At 31.7% G+C, this 22,617-nt stretch overlaps 1 protein-coding gene across 14 annotated transcripts in view; it reads left to right on the top strand.

Annotated features, from left to right (window-relative positions):
* LOC127711413 (transient receptor potential cation channel subfamily M member-like 2) overlaps window positions 1–22,617 on the top strand; it is a 550,384-nt gene that overhangs the window by 352,990 nt on the left and 174,777 nt on the right. For 3 of the 14 annotated variants that reach the window (XM_052217448.1, XM_052217447.1, XM_052217449.1), the window contains exons 4-14: window positions 496–608; window positions 1,003–1,169; window positions 1,724–1,906; window positions 8,605–8,808; window positions 10,042–10,225; window positions 11,220–11,382; window positions 12,052–12,196; window positions 14,451–14,517; window positions 15,000–15,119; window positions 20,369–20,499; window positions 21,012–21,274. The exons of 7 other annotated variants lie outside the window; for them this stretch is intronic. In XM_052217448.1, coding sequence (XP_052073408.1) covers window positions 496–608; window positions 1,003–1,169; window positions 1,724–1,906; window positions 8,605–8,808; window positions 10,042–10,225; window positions 11,220–11,382; window positions 12,052–12,196; window positions 14,451–14,517; window positions 15,000–15,119; window positions 20,369–20,499; window positions 21,012–21,274 — 1,740 coding nt within the window. The remainder of the gene's footprint in view (window positions 1–495; window positions 609–1,002; window positions 1,170–1,723; window positions 1,907–8,604; window positions 8,809–10,041; window positions 10,226–11,219; window positions 11,383–12,051; window positions 12,197–14,450; window positions 14,518–14,999; window positions 15,120–20,368; window positions 20,500–21,011; window positions 21,275–22,617) is intronic. 4 more of the 14 variants (XM_052217446.1, XM_052217445.1, XM_052217444.1 and 1 more) reach the window with 4 other exon arrangements.

The following is a 22,617-nucleotide window of genomic DNA, read 5'->3' as shown; positions in this document are numbered from 1 at the left end:
CAATAAAGAAACCCACTTAAGGAAAAAAAGAACAATAGGTAATAAATGATACTTGCAGCCAAATATGACTGCTATAATATGAATGGTACATTCTTGTATCATCACATAATCTTTATATCATTCGGAATATGCATGTAATATTTGCCACCGTTCTTTAAGCAGAGAACATTCATTATCATGTTCATCTGTTAAAAGAAAGGTGTTATTTTTGGTAATAAAAGTATTTGATAAAATGTAGTCAACAGTCTAGTTGATTGCAGATACACAAAAATTATGTAAAAAACAACAAATGTAGTAAATAGTGTAAAAGAAAATACTTAAACATTATGTCAAAACAACAATTGTAGTCAACAGTCTGAATGTAAATACTAAAAAAATAAGTCAAAATAAAAAACTGTTTGATCGACCTCATCCATTTCTGCCTTTTACAAACTCATTGTTTGGCAAAATTAACAGTAATTGTTTTTAAATCTGATTTTTAAAATTTTATTTTAGATGTCACTGTGGAGAAGTTTTCAAAAATCATATTCCATATGAATTTAACGTATCAACCCAACCGGGAAAACGAAAAGTAACGACATATAGATATGAAAACCTAATTCCATCTGGTATGTTTAAGGATTTTAATTATTTTTTTTTACTACTAGATAGTAACCCACAGATTTATTATTAATTACAGACATTTAAATATATGATAAATCAAGAATTTGAAAGGAATATTTTTACCATTTAACAATTGTACATGTATATTTAGTACGTTCCTAAATACAAAAACATTGTAAGAACAAACATGGTTGACATAAAGTGTAAGGGCTGTTCCAAAATTTATTGGAATGGGGAATTGGTCTTTGGTGGGGAGATGTTTCATTTGCAATCATACCATATCTTGTTATCTTTCAATATATACAAGTCGATTAGCTGTCAAATTTGTTCTAAATTAATACAAACATGATTTTTTTTATTATATTATGAATGCTGAGAAGATTTCAATGTGTTTTATAGATTTAAAGCCTTTTATTGATCCCAACAACCTTGGATCTAAACCTCCTGAAAAGTTCCCTCCTGTGGAATGGAAAGCTGATCATGCGATAAAAGTAAAAATTACGACGTCTTTTGGAAAAATAAAATTTACTGGCATGGAACAAGTTGGTGGCATGAAACCTGCAAAGGTATGTTAATTTAGAAGATTCAGTTTTAAATAATAATGAATAAACTCGTATAATCTTTCAATGATTGAAAATTGCACTTTATATCGTTTCCATGCCCTAACGTTACATCAATGCTTGTAAAAATGTTATATGGTGATTCTGATGACAAAATGTAGGTCAAATTCCGTATTGCTGATTAAGAAAACGGCACAAAAATTTGCAGTTAAAACAAGCATAAAAGCGCATTTAAATTACAGAAAACATGGTTTGCTGTCAATTTGACAGCTTTCTTTTTCCATATAACAAACTATGTTTGTAGGTGTTGTTTTTTGGAATCATGATATTTCTTTTTATTATTTTCTAAAACACACATATACATTTTCATTAAAAACTTAATTAACTCAAAAACTGGTTAAAGTATTTCCAATTTGAATTTTATTTCCATCCTTAAATTATGTTTTACAATTTTATGGTCATTGATTACCTCTTGACCGACGAAAAATTATAAAAACAATGGTTTTCCGTCATGTGACAAAATTTCTTAATTAACCCATTGAAATCTGTGTTCGTTCTAGTACTTACGTTTAACAGATGAAGAAAAACCAGATTCAGTTAGTCTGGCTATTAAGCTGATGAAAGACCACTGGAGAATAATGGAGCCAAATACACCTAGTCTGATCATATCTGTTGTTGGTGGTGCTAAAAACTTCAAGCTTAATGGTAAAATGAGGGAAACATTCCAGTCTGGTCTGATTAAAGTAAGTAAAGTGATCTGCTGCAAAATGAGGGAAATTTTCCAGTCTGATCTAAATACGGTAAGTATAATGGTCTGCGATAAAATGTCGGAATATCCAGCATCCGGAGGCGAAATGTGTACTACTTCATTTAAAATGGACTCCAAAACATTTCAGCAGAAGTTACACTACTTTCAATAACCATTTTTGGAGCATCCACATTTTTGGCGGGTTCATGTTCTTAAATCCTAAGTTTTACGCGATGTTTATAACCACAAAGTGTCTTCAAGAAGGTATACCGTAAATAAACTACGTTCTGACATAGTTAAGAACTCGTAGATTATCGTCTGAAGGTTGCATCTTATTATGTTCATAATACCATAAACAACATATTCACCAAGTTTTATCTGGATATGAAACTAATAAAGAAGAAAATTGGGAATTATTAATTTTATTTATTCGAACTTCCTGACTTCTGTGACGTAGTTTAAGTCTTTTTGCATGCCGGGAGTGGAATTAATCTCATAAAAGTCTTGTTCGTTAATCATCTGATAACGCGATTTAAAGCGCATCGACGACTTTTGGCGTAGCTATTAACCAACTAATAATTAAGAAAGTAAAGTGATCAGCCGTGCAACTTTTAAAATTAAAATGTACAATTTATATTTTAAGGATTTCTGATATGATTATAGTAAAAAAAGTAAATCACAGAATAGAATATTTTCATGAAATTTTTTTCCGACGGATATTTTGAACAAACATATATAACTGATAGTGTATTAAAAATGCATGTTTGTATTCTCACCTTTTACTTCAGTCTAGCAAACATTTCCCGCTAGTACTGTGTAAATACTATGTGTATTGTACTGTGACACTTAGTGACTACCTGTTGAATTCAAGGTAATTAAAAGATTAGCATTCTGTAATTCTAATCTTTTGATCTTCACTCAGTGAATTTTAGCCGTCACGGTTCACCGTTCCAGGTGTGAACAACATTTCGTATGAATGATAAACGGGAGTGATAGTTTGAGACGCAGAAAATAAAAAAAGAAATATATTTAGGTATTATTTTGGGGGATTAATATGGTGGCACAATAACTGGATGGCCGTGGTATATTTTTATATTTGCGTAAGCTCAGTTTAAAATGAATTATGACCGCTGAATATTTTTGTAACAATGAAATACTGAATTAATTTAGTTGAATAAATTTATAAATAATACTGGCTTTCTAAACATGAGTGTATGAACAAAAATTTGTACTATTTTAAATTAGAATCGGTAAACTGAATTTTGAAATAGATAATTACCAATTGCAATTATATAATTTACTCCGTCCAAAGCGATCTTTAGGAAGTAATGTCCTTATCAAAATATTTTAAATCTCACAACGTATAAATACTTTCAGCTATTTGAAAAAAGATGTTTTTAAAAAGTTGACAGGAAATTTAAGGTCAACTTTTTATCGAAAAATTACGAACAAAAATTATTTTCAGGTGTGAAAAACATAAAAAAAAAAATGACAAAAGAGAAATGTGGGTTTGAGAAAGATTTTGTTTAAATTATTTTGGGAGGAATATGGTGGTAAAATACCTGAATCGCCGTTATATATATTTTTCATATTTTACGTTAGCTCAGTTTTTAAATAAATTGGTGAGTATTTTGTTGTAACTTCGGAATTCTGAATTACTTTCAATTAGATAATTTTATAAATAAAAATGGCCCACGAAAACGAGCATATAAACCAAAAACTGTACTATTTTGAATTATCATCGGTAACCTTGAATATTTAAATGTGCAGAGAAAATAATCAGTTACATTAATATAGTTTGGTCCGTCCAAAGCGATCTACATTTACCTAATCGGGAAAGTCCTCATTGAAATATTCTAAATCTCACAACGTATAAATACTTTAGCTATTTGACCAACGATGTTAAAAAAAATTACAGAATCAATCTAACGTCAACTTTTCTTTTTTTAATGGAGACAGACCGGCGAAATCAATTTTCAATGTGCTTTATATCCTGTACCTTTGCAAGATTTATCATTCATTCATAACCCATGTCTATACCAGAGACGTATATACACATATAATTATATGTCTGTCTTAACTGACAAGAATACTCCTAAAGCGGACAAGCAGTATATTCTTTAAACTTCTGTGATTTAATACCAAGAAAGAAAAAAATCCCGAAATTAATTTGATACTTTGATACTCAATATTTTTCCTGGAAAATATTCACATCCTCATTCGGTCTGAAAATAAGATAAGAATGTGGTATACAGAACATGCAGAAGTGTGAATGTCATAAAACCTTGTTATATCAGAAACCATTATAAATGTGAACCTGTATACGTAAGACCTCATGGGACGACACCTAACCACATACTGGTTATATTCAAATAGCTCTGTTATACCCGGAAATGTCAAGGTTAATGAGATTCACTACTGATACAGAATTGACCAATGCAAAGAAAATTCTGTTGATTGTGAAGCATGGCTATTCATGATTTTAGAGGAGTCTTAAGTTAAGTGGGGGATTGCTAGAAAGATTTAAATTCTGACTAGATTTTTTCTCAATTTAAATCACTGAATTAAAAAAAAAAAGAAAAAAACTACGTCCAAGAACAGAATACTTCTTGTAAATTCATAAATACAACGTTCTTATTTTGTAACTTTCGATAGACATCACCTGCAACCCACGCACCCCCCCACCCCCCTCCAAACCTGGTAACAGTATATCTAACAATGTGTATGTTCCTGCCCAAATAAAAAGAAAGAGATGAACAGTAAGTCACATCAGATTCAGATATTTATATGGTTGATTGTCGTTAACTAAGGATGTAAAGTTACATGTCTCTGCGTTAACTGATAAGAATAACAGGAAAGTATAAACTTGAAATAGATTTATGATGAATAATATGCAACTGCGGCACCACTTTTTATCAAAGCGTACAAAGCGTATATGCTTTCTTATATTCAATAAACATGTATATATTTTAAATTGCGACTATCTATAGTTCCGTAACTTTCTATCTAGGCGTATAAGCCAATGATGGACAAGTGCGTACATTTTTGTTAAATCAATATTTCTTGCATGTTTCAAAATGTCAATCATTATTGAAAACGAGTATATACTTATATTTTCCCCAATTTACCGTTGAAAAAAAATATGTAAAGAGATTTTTATGTTATCAAATCTTTTTTTGGAATTATTTAGATTTTCATAAATATCATTCTTTACACCAGAAATGTTATCTAAAAACAAGCGTATGAGTTTAGTAATGACTAATATATCACTATCGGACACGCAAGACAGAGATGTATGTTATACACCTGATAGTTTCAAAACGGAAAGTTACAAGTTATCGGTCGTGTACACTGATCAATACCCTCAGAAGTGAAGCGATGCATGAACTTGCTTCATGTAATTGTGAAATAAGAGTTTTTAAGCCCGACAGGAAATCGCTTGAATACCTGGACGTGTCACCTCACAATAACTCTGGGAATAATTCCTATAGGTCCGAATTTATTTAAATAAGTGTTACATAAAAGAATTACGAACAAATTAGATTTTCGAAAACAATTTTACACGGAACACTAATTTTTGACTTTGAACTTTGACTTTTTAACAAATTCCCATATAAATTTCTTGTTTATACTAACTTAGTAAAAAAAAAAAAAGTTTAAAACGACAGACCATAGTTATTTTAAAAAAATAATTTCATTTTCCGTATCAAGTTAGTTAGTCGGATAAAACACCGTACGCTTGACAAGATATCAACCCGCATTTACGACTACGTTAGGTTACTGCTAGCTTGGTCCTTTGTGGTTTATAGACATATCGTTGTTTCTAAACGGAGAAGATGTCAAAATGGCCGCACGCAGAGAATTTATACTCTAAATTTAAAATCGATGGTGATCTCTTATCTAGCAGAATAAAACTTTAATATTTATGAATTTGTGCTTTTTAATACAGAATGGACATAATATCAATTTTTAATTTTTTTGCGAAGTTTCCCTTTAATGACCTGTACCAAGTAAAGTTTAGCTGTCTGTAATTAAGTGGCTGATGATGCTTTAACAGTAACAAAATGGCTGACGAAAACGAATAATTTCAACAGAGAAAACTGACAAATACAAAAGAAGTATAAAATTAATTACAAAAAATGAAATAATATAGTATTGCCTTTTGGAAATCATCTCAACTAATTTTGAAATATTTTAGCTAATTTTGAAAATATTTTCCCGTCGAATTCTCTGAATCCTGAGCTGTTGTAAAGCGTAGTTTGCGCAAACTATTGTTGCTTGCGAAACAGTGGTTGACAGGAAATTCGACGTGACATGTCCTAACAACTGTAGTATAACTTATGAAATGTGAGTTGTAAGTTGATAGAACTTGGGGGATAAAAAATTGTGAATGACCCCATAAGATGGCTACAACGACTATAGGATAGAGTTCTAGAAAAGCCATGGAATATTTCTTTTTCCATGGAGAAAATAATTCATCCGGCCAAGGAGAGCAATATCATTGAAATAACCACCATAACCAATGATAGAAGCCGCATCTGTATGTAATTCGATATCCCTAACACTAGTACAGTCAAAATCATAAAACATGCTAATGCCATTTCAGTTTACCAAAAACGAGTACCAAAAACGCAAATCGGTACGACATTGGTCGGTCAAATAGATTTTGTCTTTGAGATCCTTGACAGTTGTTGATAAAGACATCAGTTATGAAACAAATGAACGACCCGAAACTATAACCCGCATGGCAAAATTTAAATGCCCTAACAATTGAACTAGTTCACGTTTAGTACAAGATTGTCTGTTAAAAAAATTCTTGATAAATTCACTGAGACGACTTGTTTTGTCTAAAGGCAAGCGGGTCTCCATCTTTTCCGTATCAAGTATAATACCCAATTATTCAATATCTGTATAAAGGCCAACAACCATGTGTTTAGCCAGTGGAGTATTTTAGAAATAGTAGTCATTAATGCCATAGTTCTCCCTGCGCAAGAATCGGTTAATAGTCAAGAAATCGTCTTAAAGGTGAAATATATATTCAATTTTGTAGATATTAGTAGCAATCCATCAAATTGTTGTGGATAAGTTATCGAACATAATTGGCGAGCTCCTACAACCAAACGCTAGTCTATTAAAGAAATATACTGACGGACTTAAAAATGCAACAAATATTTCTTTTTTTCCCCATCAAATCGTGATTTATATTCATTTCATTGCATATCATGCTTTCAGTACTCCTTTTCGAATAGAAAAATCAATACCTGAATTTCCTCAGACAATCAAACATCGCGGAATTTTGACGTTGCGCAGATTTCTTGACCCGAAATTAGAAGCGCTTACAAGATTTGTTTGAGAATTTTTTCTTCGTTAAACATTTCCTTGAATTCATTTCCAAGTTTTAATCAGTAAAAAGTTGTTGATTTTCCTTTTTGTCACGACAGAGGACTGAAAATTGAAATTAAGTCATTAGAAATTAACAGACATAATTAAGTGCACGTTCTTTCGAGAATAATTTCGCGCTAAAAAATTACTTTTAAGCCCCTGAAATTTTAGAGCAGGTAGTCATAACTCGTTAGTGACCTCCTATGGATCTGGTGAACCTGTAGTTTAACGTTACGTCATTTCAATTAAATTAGGCAACGTCATTTGCAACAGAGTATAACGGCTACAACGTCAACTTTTACCAAGTCGTTGGATGTCATGGCAGGCAGGCGTTATCTATCAAAATAATTTAAATAATAATTATTTTAACGGCTATGATCTGACCGCTATCTGACTGCTAAGCTATAAATTCTCGACGAAACACAGAAAATAAAACAAACATCCGAAAGTCGTTATGGATCATAAAGAGAAGAACGAGGAATAAAATGCACCTGTCAAAACAATTTTAAACCAAATTATCTGCTAACATTATGTTTTGGGTGTTATTTATAGAAATGAGATTTGACAAGAATAAAAATCTATCCACAAGAGACCAAAGGACCAAGATTTAAGCAACTATAGGTCACTGTACAACCTTAAAAAAATATTGAAACCCATAAAGATAAGATGCTGTAAAAGCTGAAAAGGCCCCTGAATGAGAAAATGTAAAACAATATAGAAAGAGAAAACCAGTGATCAACAGTGGCGTAATTAATGCTAAATTTTATATTAATTTTATGCTATAAAGGGTTGAACTTAATTGTGAGTGCTTATTTCCTTTACAAAAAAAAAAAGAAAAAAGAACAAACTGAGAAAAAAAAAATCAGTTAACAGCTTCAAGTGTTTGTATTTTTTTTTTTATTATTTTCTGCATCTCGTTTAGATATCAGCATTTGTTCTTTATTTAGCTTTAAGATATAGAACAACTAATTCCAAAAATTTGAAAGTAATAAGTGTCCAATAAGTGACTAAAAAAACGTATCAATTCAAGAATGCCATTAGTTAATATCTAATATTATTACATTGTCGTTTTGGTTTTTGGTTTTTTTAAGTCGATATAGAAGACAATTCTATTATATATCTTAAATCTGTTCTCACTATTATGCAACTTAACGAATATCAACTTGACCATACCGATTGTTGTTTGATGTCAGGAGAGGTAAAATGCAGGATTTAGTTCCTATGTGAGATACCAATTTTTTTTGACTGTTATAAAGAAATCACGGTTTGTCACTCTTACCAATGCAATAAATGCTTTATGTTATTTTAAAGGCTTCCCAAACAACAAATGCTTGGCTGATAACATCAGGATTTAATATGGGAGTAATGAAGGAAGTAGGATTAGCAGTGAGAGAAGGCCAGTCATTCGAATGGTATAAAGACAGATTTGCCCATGGTCTGCGTTGTATTGGAATAGCTCCATGGGGATATGTTAAAAATAGAAATTGTCTGACAGACCACACTATCAAAGTAGAGGTAAAATTTATAAAGTAGATTCATTACTATTCGTTGGATACACATTTTCAATGATTTTGTTGGTTCATATTGTGGGCAGTTAAGAAAATTTCGCGTTTTCGAGTTTTCACCCTTCATATTCTATAGGGCGAAAACGTGAAAACGTGTAATCGCGAAATCGAAAACGCGGAAACGGAAGTCGAAATTGCGTAAACGCGATTTTTTTTTCTTTTCAATTTCGCATTTTTGACTTCGCGTTATCGCGTTTTCGACTTCGCATTTTCGCGTTTGTCTCGGAAGTAATCTACTATATAGTCGTTTCGTTGATGCATTATTCTGCAAACAATGTTCAGCATTATATCTGTTTGAGTTTCAAATTAAAGCTAGGGATAAAATAGTAAATGTGAATTGACCACCAGAAGAAAAAGTACTTATATACGGTCTTTGAGATTTGGTTTTAGCACACAAGAAAATAAAGTGTTTTAGAACTATTTCAAATTTGCAAAGAAGTCTTTGGAAAAACAGAAATTAAAGAAATATAAATACATTATAGAAGATTTTTAATGTTACGACGTCAAAATTATTTTATAAAATGCACAAGTAAAAGGAAACTTCTAAGTTTATGCAATTTTCCTTTATTGCCACGATAAATGATAAATGATAAATTTGTTTTTCTTTTCTAAACACTTTGTACTTTTTGGGCCAAATAAAGGTTTTATTACCCTTCACCTTTTAAAAAGGAATTCATGCACCTGCAAGTATTGTGTGATTTTACATGAAAGGTTTTTACCTAATCACATGATTTCCTCATAGTAAAATACCATAACTAGTGTTAGGCCAATTATATGTGTAATGCAGATGTTTTAGAATTGGCTCATCTCTATTCCACGGACATTATTTGGATCAGTCTCTCAGTCATTATTTATTGACACCGAAAAAGATACCAGAGGGATAATCAAACTGATATATCGAAAACAAACTGACAACGCCAAGTCCAAGAACGAGAAAGACAAACAGACGAACAATTGTACACAAAAAAAACATAGACAAATAAAGACTAAACATTACGAAACCCACCAAAAACGTGTGCTCCGGAAGGGCAAGCAGATCCTGCTCAAAATAGACATCCGTCGTGTTGCTCATGTTAGTACAATCCCGATAATAAATTGAATCAGGTAGGCCACATTCGTGAAAAGGGAACGGGATTGTAGTTACGACATAAGGAACATATCCGCTATCATTTGTATGTTTCAGGGAAAGTTTGATAAAATAGCTGAATACTTAACCAGTAATGTGATAGAACATGCAAAACCAGTGCCGCTGAATTCTGATCATACACATTTCATCTTTGTTGATGATGGATATAGAAACTTGTATAGGGGTGTAGCTACATTTAGAGCTAGATTTGAAAAGAAACTGTCTGATTCTATAGAAAAAGGTAAGAGTATATGTCGACTGTTTGGAATGTGAGGTTAAAGACATAATAAAAAAACAGGGACATGTGAGATAATTGTCAATGAGAAAACAATTAACCAAAACCTATTTATGGAAACAAAACAGATCATAGTGTATTTTTTATCAATGAGCATGACCCATTCCGTACATTAAGCTATAAAGACCATGTATAACTTGTAAATAATACAATCCAGCTTGTATTTTACAACAAAACTGCTGATCAGATTTATAAAAAATTAAACCCAAATAGCCATTTATTTTGACACACTGCAATTATTTATAAATAGATATAAGAAGATGTGGTATGAGTGCCAATGAGACAACTCTCCATCCAAGTATGGCCATATGACCATATACTTTTTTAATGAACAACACGCTAAAAATTCAGTTAACAACACATACATGGTTTGTGATACTGTGGATTCACAATTATTCCTTGGATACTTATGTTCATGGCTAAAGATGAACCATAAATTTATAAGTTCATGAATGATTTGCAGACTTAGACAACACCACAAAATCGATCAAATAACTATGAAAAGACAACTTTGCGTTATAACATTAATCCACAAAAATCGATATCCACAAAAATAATGAATCTATATTATTTCTTATTCTTAATGTTAATAGGTGAATACGACAAAATATTTCAGTAACTAATATTTTTATCACTCAAACTAGTTATGATAACTTTAGAAGTTAAATGAATCTTTTAATCACCAGCTATATATATATAGGAAGTTTGAGTAAATCTCTGAAGACTGTTGATATTTGTATGCCCATCCGCTAGGTATCAGGGGCTCTCAAGTAATATCACTTTTAAAGTGGAAAATTACTTCATTTGTTCTTTCTGCAATAAGTTTCAGAGAAAAAACAAAGCGTTAATTGGTTTGAATTAGTACATCTACTCTTGTTTATTTAAAAATGCGTTGCACCAATGTCCTATATACGCATTCTTCTTTTATTTGTTTTTACAGGAGGCGAGGGAATACCAGTGGTATTGATTGTAGTAGAAGGAGGTCGGGATGCTATAGAGGATGCTAAAACCTCTCTGGGACAACATATTCCTGTTATCTTGTGTGAGGGTACTGGTAGAGCTGCTGACATACTAGTGTATGCTTACACCAATCCAGAGAGGGGGTAAATGAGTCTCTCATTACACATGTTTTATTTTCAAGATGCATGCTCTTCTTGCTGCTAAACCTACTACATAAGTAATCATCTGTCATTGGATTTTTTTGTATTTTGTATAATCATTCTTTTAATTTTCTGTTACCAATGGATATATTAGCAACATTAGGGTCAAGAAGATCAAGAAGTGAAGAATAATGTCATCATCATAAAAATATGTTAAATAGTTTAGCACTTCAGTGTTCTGTTGTTTCGTTGTTTTCCTCTTATAGTTGATGTGTTTCCCTTGGTTTTAGTTTGTTACCCGGATTGTTTTCTCTCAATCGATTTATGACCTTTGAACAGCGGTATACTACTGTTGCCTTAATAAAGGATCTAAAAAAAACAGAATTTATATAAAGAATCAATTGGAACACATGTTAATTTTTCGATTTTCTTCAACTTTGTGATACAAATGATAAGTAAAAAAAAATCTTTTCGACTGATTAGAAATAACAAACTACATCTTTTCTTTATACTATGTTAAAGTCAAGAAAAGCACCTTGATTCCAAAAAGAACGAAAATGATGAACCAAAATGTTCTGAACCGGTCTCAAGTTGATCGTAGATTTTAAATAAGGACACCAATTTGAAACCAGTCATTACAACATATATTTTTTATTTTCATGTTTTCATCAGGACTAAGATTCGTAAGTTAATAAAGAAGGCATATTTTGAATTGAAGCCAGCTGACAAGGACGATCCTAAGGCTAAACAGAAGGCTGAAGATGGGATCAATAATGTGTTTGAAAGTGTCAAAAGTTGTATTGCAAAAAAAGACATGGTAAGCAGTTGATTAATACCAAATCGTTGATAGTCTCTGTACTACTTTGTAAGGAATCACTCTGATTCAAACCAAAAATTCTCTGAAACTTGCTTCATTAAGATTCTTGATTTCTTGATTGACAACATATTTGGTAGGTTTGGAGGACGTGTTTCAAAAGACTGTTGGCATTCCAATAGAAACCAATTTTGCCCCTCTTCTTGCCGACTTGTTTCTTTATTATTATGAGGCTAACTTCATACAAGAGCTTCTTCGGAAGAGAGATAAGAAGTTAGCAATATCCTTTAACTTTACTTTCCGCTATGTAGATGATGTATTCTCACTAACTAATTCAAAATTTGGTGACTATGTTGAACGCATCTATCCCATCGAACTAGAGATAAAAGACACAACAGATACAGTTAAGTCTGCCTCATACCTTGTCTCACATCTAGAGATTGACAATGAGGGTCGGTTGAAAACAAAATTTTACGACCAATTTTAAACTTTCCATTTCTATGTAGCAACGTTCCAGCAGCGCTTTCATACGGAGTATATATCTCCCAATTGATACAATATTCCCGGGTTGGAATTTTGAAATGTCGAGGAGCAATCTGCCTTTTGTAGTTTTGTAAGAACGGCTTTCTTTTAAACCTTGATTTTTCTCAGATACTGACCATTATGTTAAACCATATTGACAGAAAGTTTTATTTTTTTGTAAATTTGTCCGTATATTTCATAATATTAGATTATTAATTGACCTTGCATACGTCTTCTCGAAAAAATTGAATTCACGATCCAGTCGTAATACTTGACCACCGTTAGGTAATCTTTCATGATCTGTGTTATCGATAAACCGAATAACACACGTGAAACATACTTGTTCGTATAACAATCAAATGACATGTTTCCGGTGACCAATAATTAACAGTTATGTTCTTCATTCAAGCGGAGCTTTAGTGTCATGAGTATGTTTCACATAAACGGATATACAAACATTTATTACAAAAACTAAAAGGATTTAGACAACTATGAAAAAATAACAAAAATTGAATGCAAAGCAGTGATCTCTCATGAATTGATTATTTCCGTGAGGTATCCCATAATCTGTAGTGACTAACTTTTTGTAAATATGTGTGTATTGACTTTTGTCTACCTTGTGACATTTATGTCATGAAAACGAGACATAGTTATCCCAGATTTCGTCGTCGGCGGTGTCAACATTTAAGTTGCGTCTATACTTAAAGTTTTTTTTTAAAATATATAACTTTGTGAAACCTTCATGGAATTTTCGGAAAATGGGACAGGAACGTGTTCATCACCAAAATACAGTAGACTGAGCAAAACGTAGAAAATATTAATTTTCATTTTTTCGTATTCTCGTATTTTAAGGATTTATGGACCTTTTTTTACAATTAAAATTCAGATTTAGTCTGAAGTCAAAGATTTTCAGTAATCAATAACTTGGTCAAACTTTCATGGAATTTTAGAAAATCTTGTATGTGACCAATATACAGTTACCATGGTTTCCAGAGCAAAATTCTGAATTTGTTTATTTTCATTTGTCCATATTTCCGTGATTAAGGTTTCCGTTGTTCCGTTGTTTTCCTCTTAAAGTTGCCTGGGGTTAAGTTCGTAAGCCGGATAGTATGGTATAGTACTGTTGCCTTTATATAACCATGACAAGTTATAGATAAAATTTGAATATTGTTTAGGTCAGATGTGTTTGCTCCTTGGACAATTAATCAGTTCTTTACACTTTTCTGACATGCTAGAAGATATCGATATGATGTTTAGTAAAACCATGACAACATACCGATCAAGCTTAAATTATGTTCAGTTCTGATGATTTGTTTTTTCGGAGTTATGGTTCTTGGACTTAGAAAAGTCATGCTGATAACTATGTTTACTCATGATTTTATATAAACAGATTTATTGATCAACATTTGCACTAGGAGATATTTGTTTTTCTTTTATAATAATTTACAAATTAACAATTTAGTTAATAGCATTTTGTTTCAATACAATACAGTTTGATCAGATAGGGGACAATGCATTGCTACACAATACTCTCAGAATGCTTGTTCATTGATTGTTCAAATGACCAAATCTAGAGAATTCATGTGTCATAGACTTATATTTGCATTATATTTTGGAGTAAATCAATTGATTTAAACATGTTAAAATGTCAAATTACTATATTCTTAATTTATCAATCATATCAATTTTGATAGATTTATTTATTAGTTTGTAAGAGTTAATTGTTTAATTTTAGATCAGTATATTTCATATAAACAAACACGAAGAACTTGATAATGAAATTCTGAAGATTTTACTGAAAGGTATATATATATATATATGTTTCTACATTTCATAAACAATTGACCAATTTAAAAATGACAATATCTCAAACACATGCATAAAGGACTATATTTTGCTACCGAAGAGTAATAAATGACTTTACGCTGTCAAATATTCAATGTCATCTCATTAATGTGATGTCAAGTTTAAGATTAAAAAAACTTGTAAACAGATATGATGATGTAATTTACCAAAATAATCTGCATATGAAGATACACACAAACTATAAGAGTAGTTAATTTATTTCAAAGATCAATGCACTGTAGAAAAAATCTGAATATCTGAATATTTTCCGGGCACAGTGATACATAGCTATATAGATAGAGGTTAGTATTTTTTGTACAGAAAAATGGTGTACAGGAACGTTATACATGCTTTAGGTAAAGTCATGGTGAACCTGCATCACTTGCAACTATCTAATATCTGTCTATAAAACTCCTGCACCAATTCAAATCTATTTCAGCTAAAGCTGGGGAAGTAACAGAAAAACAGAGATTAGAGAGATTAAAACTGGCTCTGAAATGGGATAGGGCTGACATAGCACAGGAAGAAATATTCAGAGAAGATGCTTTGTGGAGTAGAGGTTTGTTATAGATGTATAGAGAAAACATGATTACTTGAAAAATTTAAACCAAATCGTTTGTGAAACATCGCTAGACAAATATACCAACTATAACTCCATCATAGGTTTTCCACATCAAATCATTTATAACCTGAACACATCAAAATCCACCATATATTTTCACATCAGCTCTATGATACACTTTTCACAGCGATTCCATCACAGGGGAGAAAGGTCTTCACAGCTGTAGCGTACTGGTACGATTGACAAAAAAACATATAATATAATAAAAGTCGAGATCATTGGAAAAAACAAAATCTGTTCTCAACTATTTCTCTTTTATCGATAAAACATCATATCAAAACAATGTCGATCTTTAAATTCACCATGTTCACCGAATTTTAAAGAACTTCATATTTTTCCTTTCAAAAAATATTGCCTATGTAATTACCAGAACATAGAAATTATTGATAAATCAATCTTATAAGACCTTGCGATTTAAAAAAAATATTAAAGAATTAATTTGACGTACAATATCATAAAATCATGAACACCTTACGATCATTAATTTTCAATGCTGAAAAAAATTGAAATTATGGAAATTATACAAAGTATATAAGCAAATTCAATGAGATTTCCATTAGAAAAGGTTTTGATTGTGTGTAAAAACTATGCTCGTATATTTATACTTAATATTTATACTTACACAAATTATGCAAATTAAAACCAAATTGAAATTGATCAAAGACTCCAGCTTTCACTGAGTAATTTGTTTAGTGGTATTTTTTTTGGGGGAAAATATACACATATAAACAATGCAATAATCTTTTTTTTATATACTTAGTAGTAAACACAGATACATTGTATGTGGAATACTGTCAACAGCAATCGTGCTGTATCAGCCAATCCATAAGGATATCGATATCAGTCACTATTTTCTACACAACAAAAATGCTTGTATCAAATCAGGAATACGACAGTTGTTATTCATTCGTTTGATGTATTTTAGTTTTTGGTTTTGCCATTTGATTAGGAACTTTCCGTTTTGACTTTTTCTCGGAGTTTTGTATTTGTGTTATTTTACTTTTTGCAAAGGCTTTATCAAACCCCTAATCAGTATAACTTCATGTCATCAATATCAGTCACTGTTGTAAAGGCGTTATAACACCCCTTATCTGAATAACGTCATGCCACGCATAAAAAATAACATCTACTTGATGTATATATCTCAGTGTATATGATATAGCTTTTTCAATACCAGTATCAACCCGATCTGATGATGAAAAAGCCAAATACTATTCTCTATGTTCATAATGACAATTTAGAAATATCTATTGAATCAAGTACACAATTTAGAAATTTAACCCTTTTTGACAGGTAATCATGTTCACTTGCATGATTGGGAAATTGTTGTAAAATGAATGATGCACCATGCTTCATAATTTTTCAACACCAAATCCGGCATATTTACCAAAATTTAGAATTGGAGGTTACCATTGTCTATAACATATTTAAAATTAAGAGGAAAGAAAAACATTTGAATATTATCAACAAATGATTATGTTTTGTTATGTCTACTGTGCAACATTTAAGTCTTAGACATGTTAGATACATGATTGTTTTATTTGTGGTTATATGCTTTGAACTAGCTGCTAGTAACTGTGAGTACTCTTACATGTGTACTGTTCATTTTTGTTGTAAGGGATATATAATTACCCTGCCATGTCTCGTCTTTGTTTTGTAGGATGTATTTCTGCTTTATGTCGATCTGATGAGTTAAGCCCTTTTCAATCGATTTTTATAGTTCATTCTTTGTTAGGGGAGGTTTGAGAGCTCACAGACATGTTAACCCCTCCACATTCTCTATGTGCCTGTCATAAGTCGGGAATTGTTTCATAATTATCATAGCCAACTATACAGTATTGGTTTTTCTTAGTATTGAACACCGTACGGTCACCTTTATTTGCATACATCCACTTCATTCAAATTTTGGTAGATAGTTGTTCCATCGGCAATCATACCACATCTCCTTATATTAATACAGATTGGAGAAAAAAACTAAAAAAACTATGGTGATCTCAGACGGTCTGGAAGAGTGAGTTGATCCTTCACCATATGTTGCACCAGTTTTGTGTGAATATTTTGGGTGACCATTGTGTTTATTCATTTTATTTACTCAAGTGCAAAGAAAAAATGAAGATTTTACCATATTTCGACATTGTACTGAAATCACTTATTTTTGGCTTTGTTATCCCTGTATATGATATATTTCAATTTCAAAGCAACTGCAAGGTACATAGATTAAATTTTTGATTATGTGGAGCATTGCCAGTTGAAATTGTAGGGCCAACTTGGCCTCAAATATAATGTTTTCATTCCCAAATGAACTTCACCAAAAGATCTACACATTAACTCAACCATACACTTTCAACTTAATCAGAGTATTTTCATGTTACATTTTGAAGGTAGGTCTGTTGAGGACTGAAGATCACAGTACATTTATTATACTTATATAAGCGCCACGTCATGTGAAAAGGCACACAAACTGTAATTCATGAAATTTACAGATCACGTTGCTTAAGTTCGTTTACAAATTTATATCCTTAAAAAATTGGTATTGATGTAATCATTCATAAAGGGTCAGTTCTGCTCCAGTGAGTTAAAACGAAAAAAAAAACGTTGAAATATTTGAATTTTGTATTTAAGCAAGTGTTAAATCACCAATATCTATTATTTCTACCTATGCGTAAAGAAATAGACACAACAGTTAAATTTAAGACAACATGTACAAAGGGATATCATCTTTTTGTTTTTGGAAATTAAAATTTAAGTAAAGTCATTTTAAATCAACCGTCCTTGAATGAGATTCCAACCGTTGCCCAAATAAATTGCATTTTCATATGCTTTTTAAGCGAGAGCCTTTTCTCCACTGCTATATAAGAGCACAATATCAAGTGCAAAGTGAGGACACTTAAACAATACATATAAATATAGAATTTGAAATAAAGCAAATTCGTATAAAAAGGAAGAGCGGGTGTAAATAGATGTAAGAAAATGTGGTATGAGTGCCAATGACACAACTCTCCATTCAAGTCACAATTTATTAATGTAAATCATTATAGGTCAAAGTACGGTATTCAACACTGACCATTGGTCTCACACCGAACAGCAATGTAAGCTATAAAGGACCCAAAAAATTACTAGTGTAAAACCATTCAAACGGGAAAACCAACGGTCTAATCTATATAAAACACAAAAAACGAGAAACACTTACAATGTATAAAATACATCAACAAACGGCAACTACTGAACATCATCAGATTCCTGACGTAGGACAGGTGCAAACAATTGAAGCGGGTTTAAACGTTTTAATGGTACCAAACCTTCACCCTCATCTGAAACAATAGTGTAACATCACAACATAGAAAGCTTGTTTCTGAATCCTAATTGTGAAAGTGATTATAAAATGTATTTGTATAATTCATTATAAAATACTGTTTAAATCAACATACAAATACATAAAATTGAGAATGGATATAGAGAATATGTCAGAGAGACACCAACCCGACCAAAGAACAGACAACAGCCGAATGTCACCAATGGGTCTTTAATGCAGCGAGAAACTCCCGCACCCGGAGGCATGCTTCAGCTGGCCCTTAAACAAAATGTATACCATCTTACGGTGTTTATATTTCACAGCTCGTTCGCTATGCCCGTGTCTGTTGTGACGTTTTTGATTTTAACGAACGTAATCTATGTATTACTGGTAAATTATTTAGCCAGGGATTTCGTTACCATAAATTATTTTAAACTTTTATTAAATTTTTCCATAGATATAAAGATTTGGTTTTGAAGTTTGGTTGTACCTGTAGAAAACTTATTTAAAACGGGATAGCACATCCTCATTTTTACGGAAATGTTGTTAACCGTGCCCGGAAATTTAGAAACGATCCTGGTAAACTTATCGATCCTTTAGATAAATTATTCTAAAGGTTACCAATTCAACACTATAATAAGATCATTGAATATTGTTTTTATTGGTATAAATATTGATTTTGTTATCAGTACATTAAAAACAAACTAAATATTACTAGTATGTTATATACATATACACATTCATGGATCTACAATCTGTCGATACCTGTATTTTTCTCTGACTGTTTATTGACGTCTTTACACTAAATCCATATTATGTTGGATGTGAACGGATTGATGATTTAGTCTTAGATGCATGATTTTTTTATTAGTTGTTAGTGGCTTTGAACTAGCTGTCAGTTAACTGCGAGTACTCTCAGATCTGTACCTAGTGTCTTTTTGTTGTCTCTATGTATGTGCCTGTAATTCAGTGGTGGACGTTTGTTTATGTGTTACATATATGTTTTTCGTTCATTTTTTGTACATAAATTAGGCCGTTAATTTTCTCGTTTGAATTGTTTTACATTGTCATTTCGGGGCCTTTCATAGCTGACTATGCGGTATGGGCTTTGTTAATTGTTGAAGGCTGTGCGGTGACCTATAGTTGTTAATTTGTTGTGTCATTTGGTCTCTTGTGGAGAGTTGTGTCATTGGCAATCATACCACATCTTCTTTTTTTATAGTTCAGTGAAAATGGACGTCCTACTAAACTTCGAAATATAAACATGAAACTAAAATTAAAAATCATAGAGACTAACGAAGGCCAGAGGCTCCTCACTTGGAACAGGCGCAAAAATGCGGCGGGGTTAAACATGTTTTTTTGCGATCTCAACCTTCCCCCTATACCTCTAGCCAATGTAGAAAAACAAACACACAACAGTAAAACTCAGTTCAAAAGAAGTCCAAGTCCGATGTCAGAATAGGTAACACACTATAAAATATCAATAGAAATAGCTTAACTCAATTAATAGACGAATAAATTTGATCTATGATACAATGTTCATACAAAATCAATAAAAAAGGGATGAATAATTAAAGTTACAATAGTATACCGCTGTGAAATGTGAAAACAAAGAAAGCACTGATAAGTGTGTATTGGTTACATCTTAATTATATGAGGAAAAGTAGCAGTGTTTTATTGAATTTCTATTGGAGTTTGGTATTTTTGTTATTTTACTTTTCATTGATCACAAGTCCGCAACAAATAACTATGCACTTCTTCAATAATTTTGTTAAATGTTGCGCTTTCTACCATTTTTCATGGAATGGCTCATTTATGATTGTATCACAATGCGTATATAGTTTTGATGATGCGTTGATGTCAACCTTTTACATTTTATGTCACTATTTTATAGGAAGTTTTGATGAAGCGATGGAGACAGCCATACTAACTGATAATGTAAAATTTGTACAGATAATTTTGAACCAAGGAGTCGTGATGAGAGAATTTCTCACCAGCAAAAGATTGTTAAAACTTTATGACTTGGTAATATTTTATTCTGATAATAAGTTTTGTGTTTGTTAATTAACATAAAATGTGTCAATGAAAAGTTCTTTCACGTGATCTTTGAAACAAATATCCATAGATAACTTTATATGGCATGCGCCTTTTGTTTTGTGTTTGATATATTGAAATATGGTTATATCATGTATATAGTTCAGTTCAATTGTGTGTTGTTCACCCAAAACCTGTTTTAGTTTTTTTTTCTCTCATATTCATATACTATTGAACATAATGACTTCATATTTTGTCAGCAGCTTAATGTTCTCTCTTTCAGACAACCACTTCCTGTTTGTTGATTCTGTCAACAAATATTGAATAGTAGATAACTGGCATTGAATTTGTCTAAAAATTTGAGGGCAATATTTACAAGATATTTTAACTTAAATTTAGAGTTTCCCAATGGCAAATTGTTTTATATGGAGCTATATAAATAGTTGTCTTTTAAATGTGTGTAGTTATATAAAATAAACATTTTGTAATTTTATCAATTTTAGGCATTGAAAGAAATAGATATAAATAACATGCCCTTAAAACAGTTAATCACTAAACTGGGCATGAGCGAGAATGAAGAAATGAAAATGGAGAAATTGTCTATAATTGTGGTTTATTTAATGGACAAGTTTGATTATGACATGGAAGAAGAAGAAGATATCGATGAGAATGATAATGCTAATGAATATGAAAGAAATAAGAATGAACCTAAACACTTTAAATATCCATACAAACAATTGCTTATCTGGTCAGCACTACTACTTAGGTAAGTTTTTATAAATGTAGATACCGTCAAACAGGACAATTTAAATATCCATATAAACACTTTCTGACCTTGTTGGTCTTCATACTACATGTAAGGTGGACCAATCACTGTAAACATCGGAATTGTAGTGTAGGTGTTATTTTCACGTAACCATAGACTTTTTAATACAAAAAATGATTTGCAATTTAGTGTATTCATTATTGTGAAATGTTGAACATTCGCACAAACTGAAATCGATTACATATCTGTTATTATCAGAAAATCACTGATGAAGTTAGGATTGTAAGTTTTTTTTATAATTGAAAACATGATTCTGTCGGATTTTTTGCTTCCATTAAAACATCACAAAAATTTTGCCATTAGGTAAAATGCACAATCATGTCCCCGTTCAAACGGTGTGTAGAAAGCGATGATATACTGGCGGACTTTAAAAACGCAACACATATTTTGTTGATTTTATTTTAACCAAATCATGATTGATCATCAAATAACTACTATTCTTGCTTACCATACTTATTTCTGTTCAGAAAAACTCAATATCTGACTTACCTGAGGTTATTGAACATAGCGGATTATCAAAGTCGCACGAGTTTCTTAAAACGAAGTTTGAAACCCATATATGATTTTTGTTTCTTTGTGAAACAATCTGCATTTATGTCAGTTAAACATATTGCATCTCAATATTGCAGAGACTGAGCAACGAACATTTTAATCAGCCCTTAAGAATATTGCCAGCAGGAAAACGTGTATGTGCTGTAATCAGACAATTTTTTGTTCTTTACCTAGGCCTTTTGATAAATTACATATTGCAGTCCTAAGTATGAAACATTTTTATTTAGCTGAGGCCCACATACTTGCGCGGGATGTTCTCGCTGCGATGAAGACCCATTGGTGGCCTTCGGCTGTTATCTGATCGTTTGTCGGGTTGTTGTCTCTTTTACATATTCATCATTTCCATTCTCAATTTTAATTTGACGACAGCAACTTGTCTAACTGTTCTTCCAATAACGATACATGTAGACGGGATTTGTTGGTGAACATCACTGAGCAGATCAATATGCAGTGACAACGCCACGTAAACAAAATGAGTACGCATCGTCATGTACAAGACATGTCCAGCTACGAATTAAATCGCCAAATGCCATGGCAGACATATTCATGACTAAAATTTATCCCTAGATTTAAAAATGCCAAAGAATCATCTATAGAAAAACATTAAAGCCTTAAAGTTTAACTGCATAATGGCCAAAACTCACTGTAATGGGTGGGACAATGGCAAAATTAGAAAGTATGAAAATGGAACATGTGGACTCAAAACATGCCCAACAGAATTCGTTGACATT

The sequence above is a fragment of the Mytilus californianus genome, unplaced genomic scaffold (genome assembly GCF_021869535.1).
Source record: "Mytilus californianus isolate M0D057914Y unplaced genomic scaffold, xbMytCali1.0.p SCAF_8, whole genome shotgun sequence".
NCBI lineage: Eukaryota > Metazoa > Mollusca > Bivalvia > Mytilida > Mytilidae > Mytilus > Mytilus californianus.
This window is presented reverse-complemented; position numbering and strand designations above follow the sequence as displayed.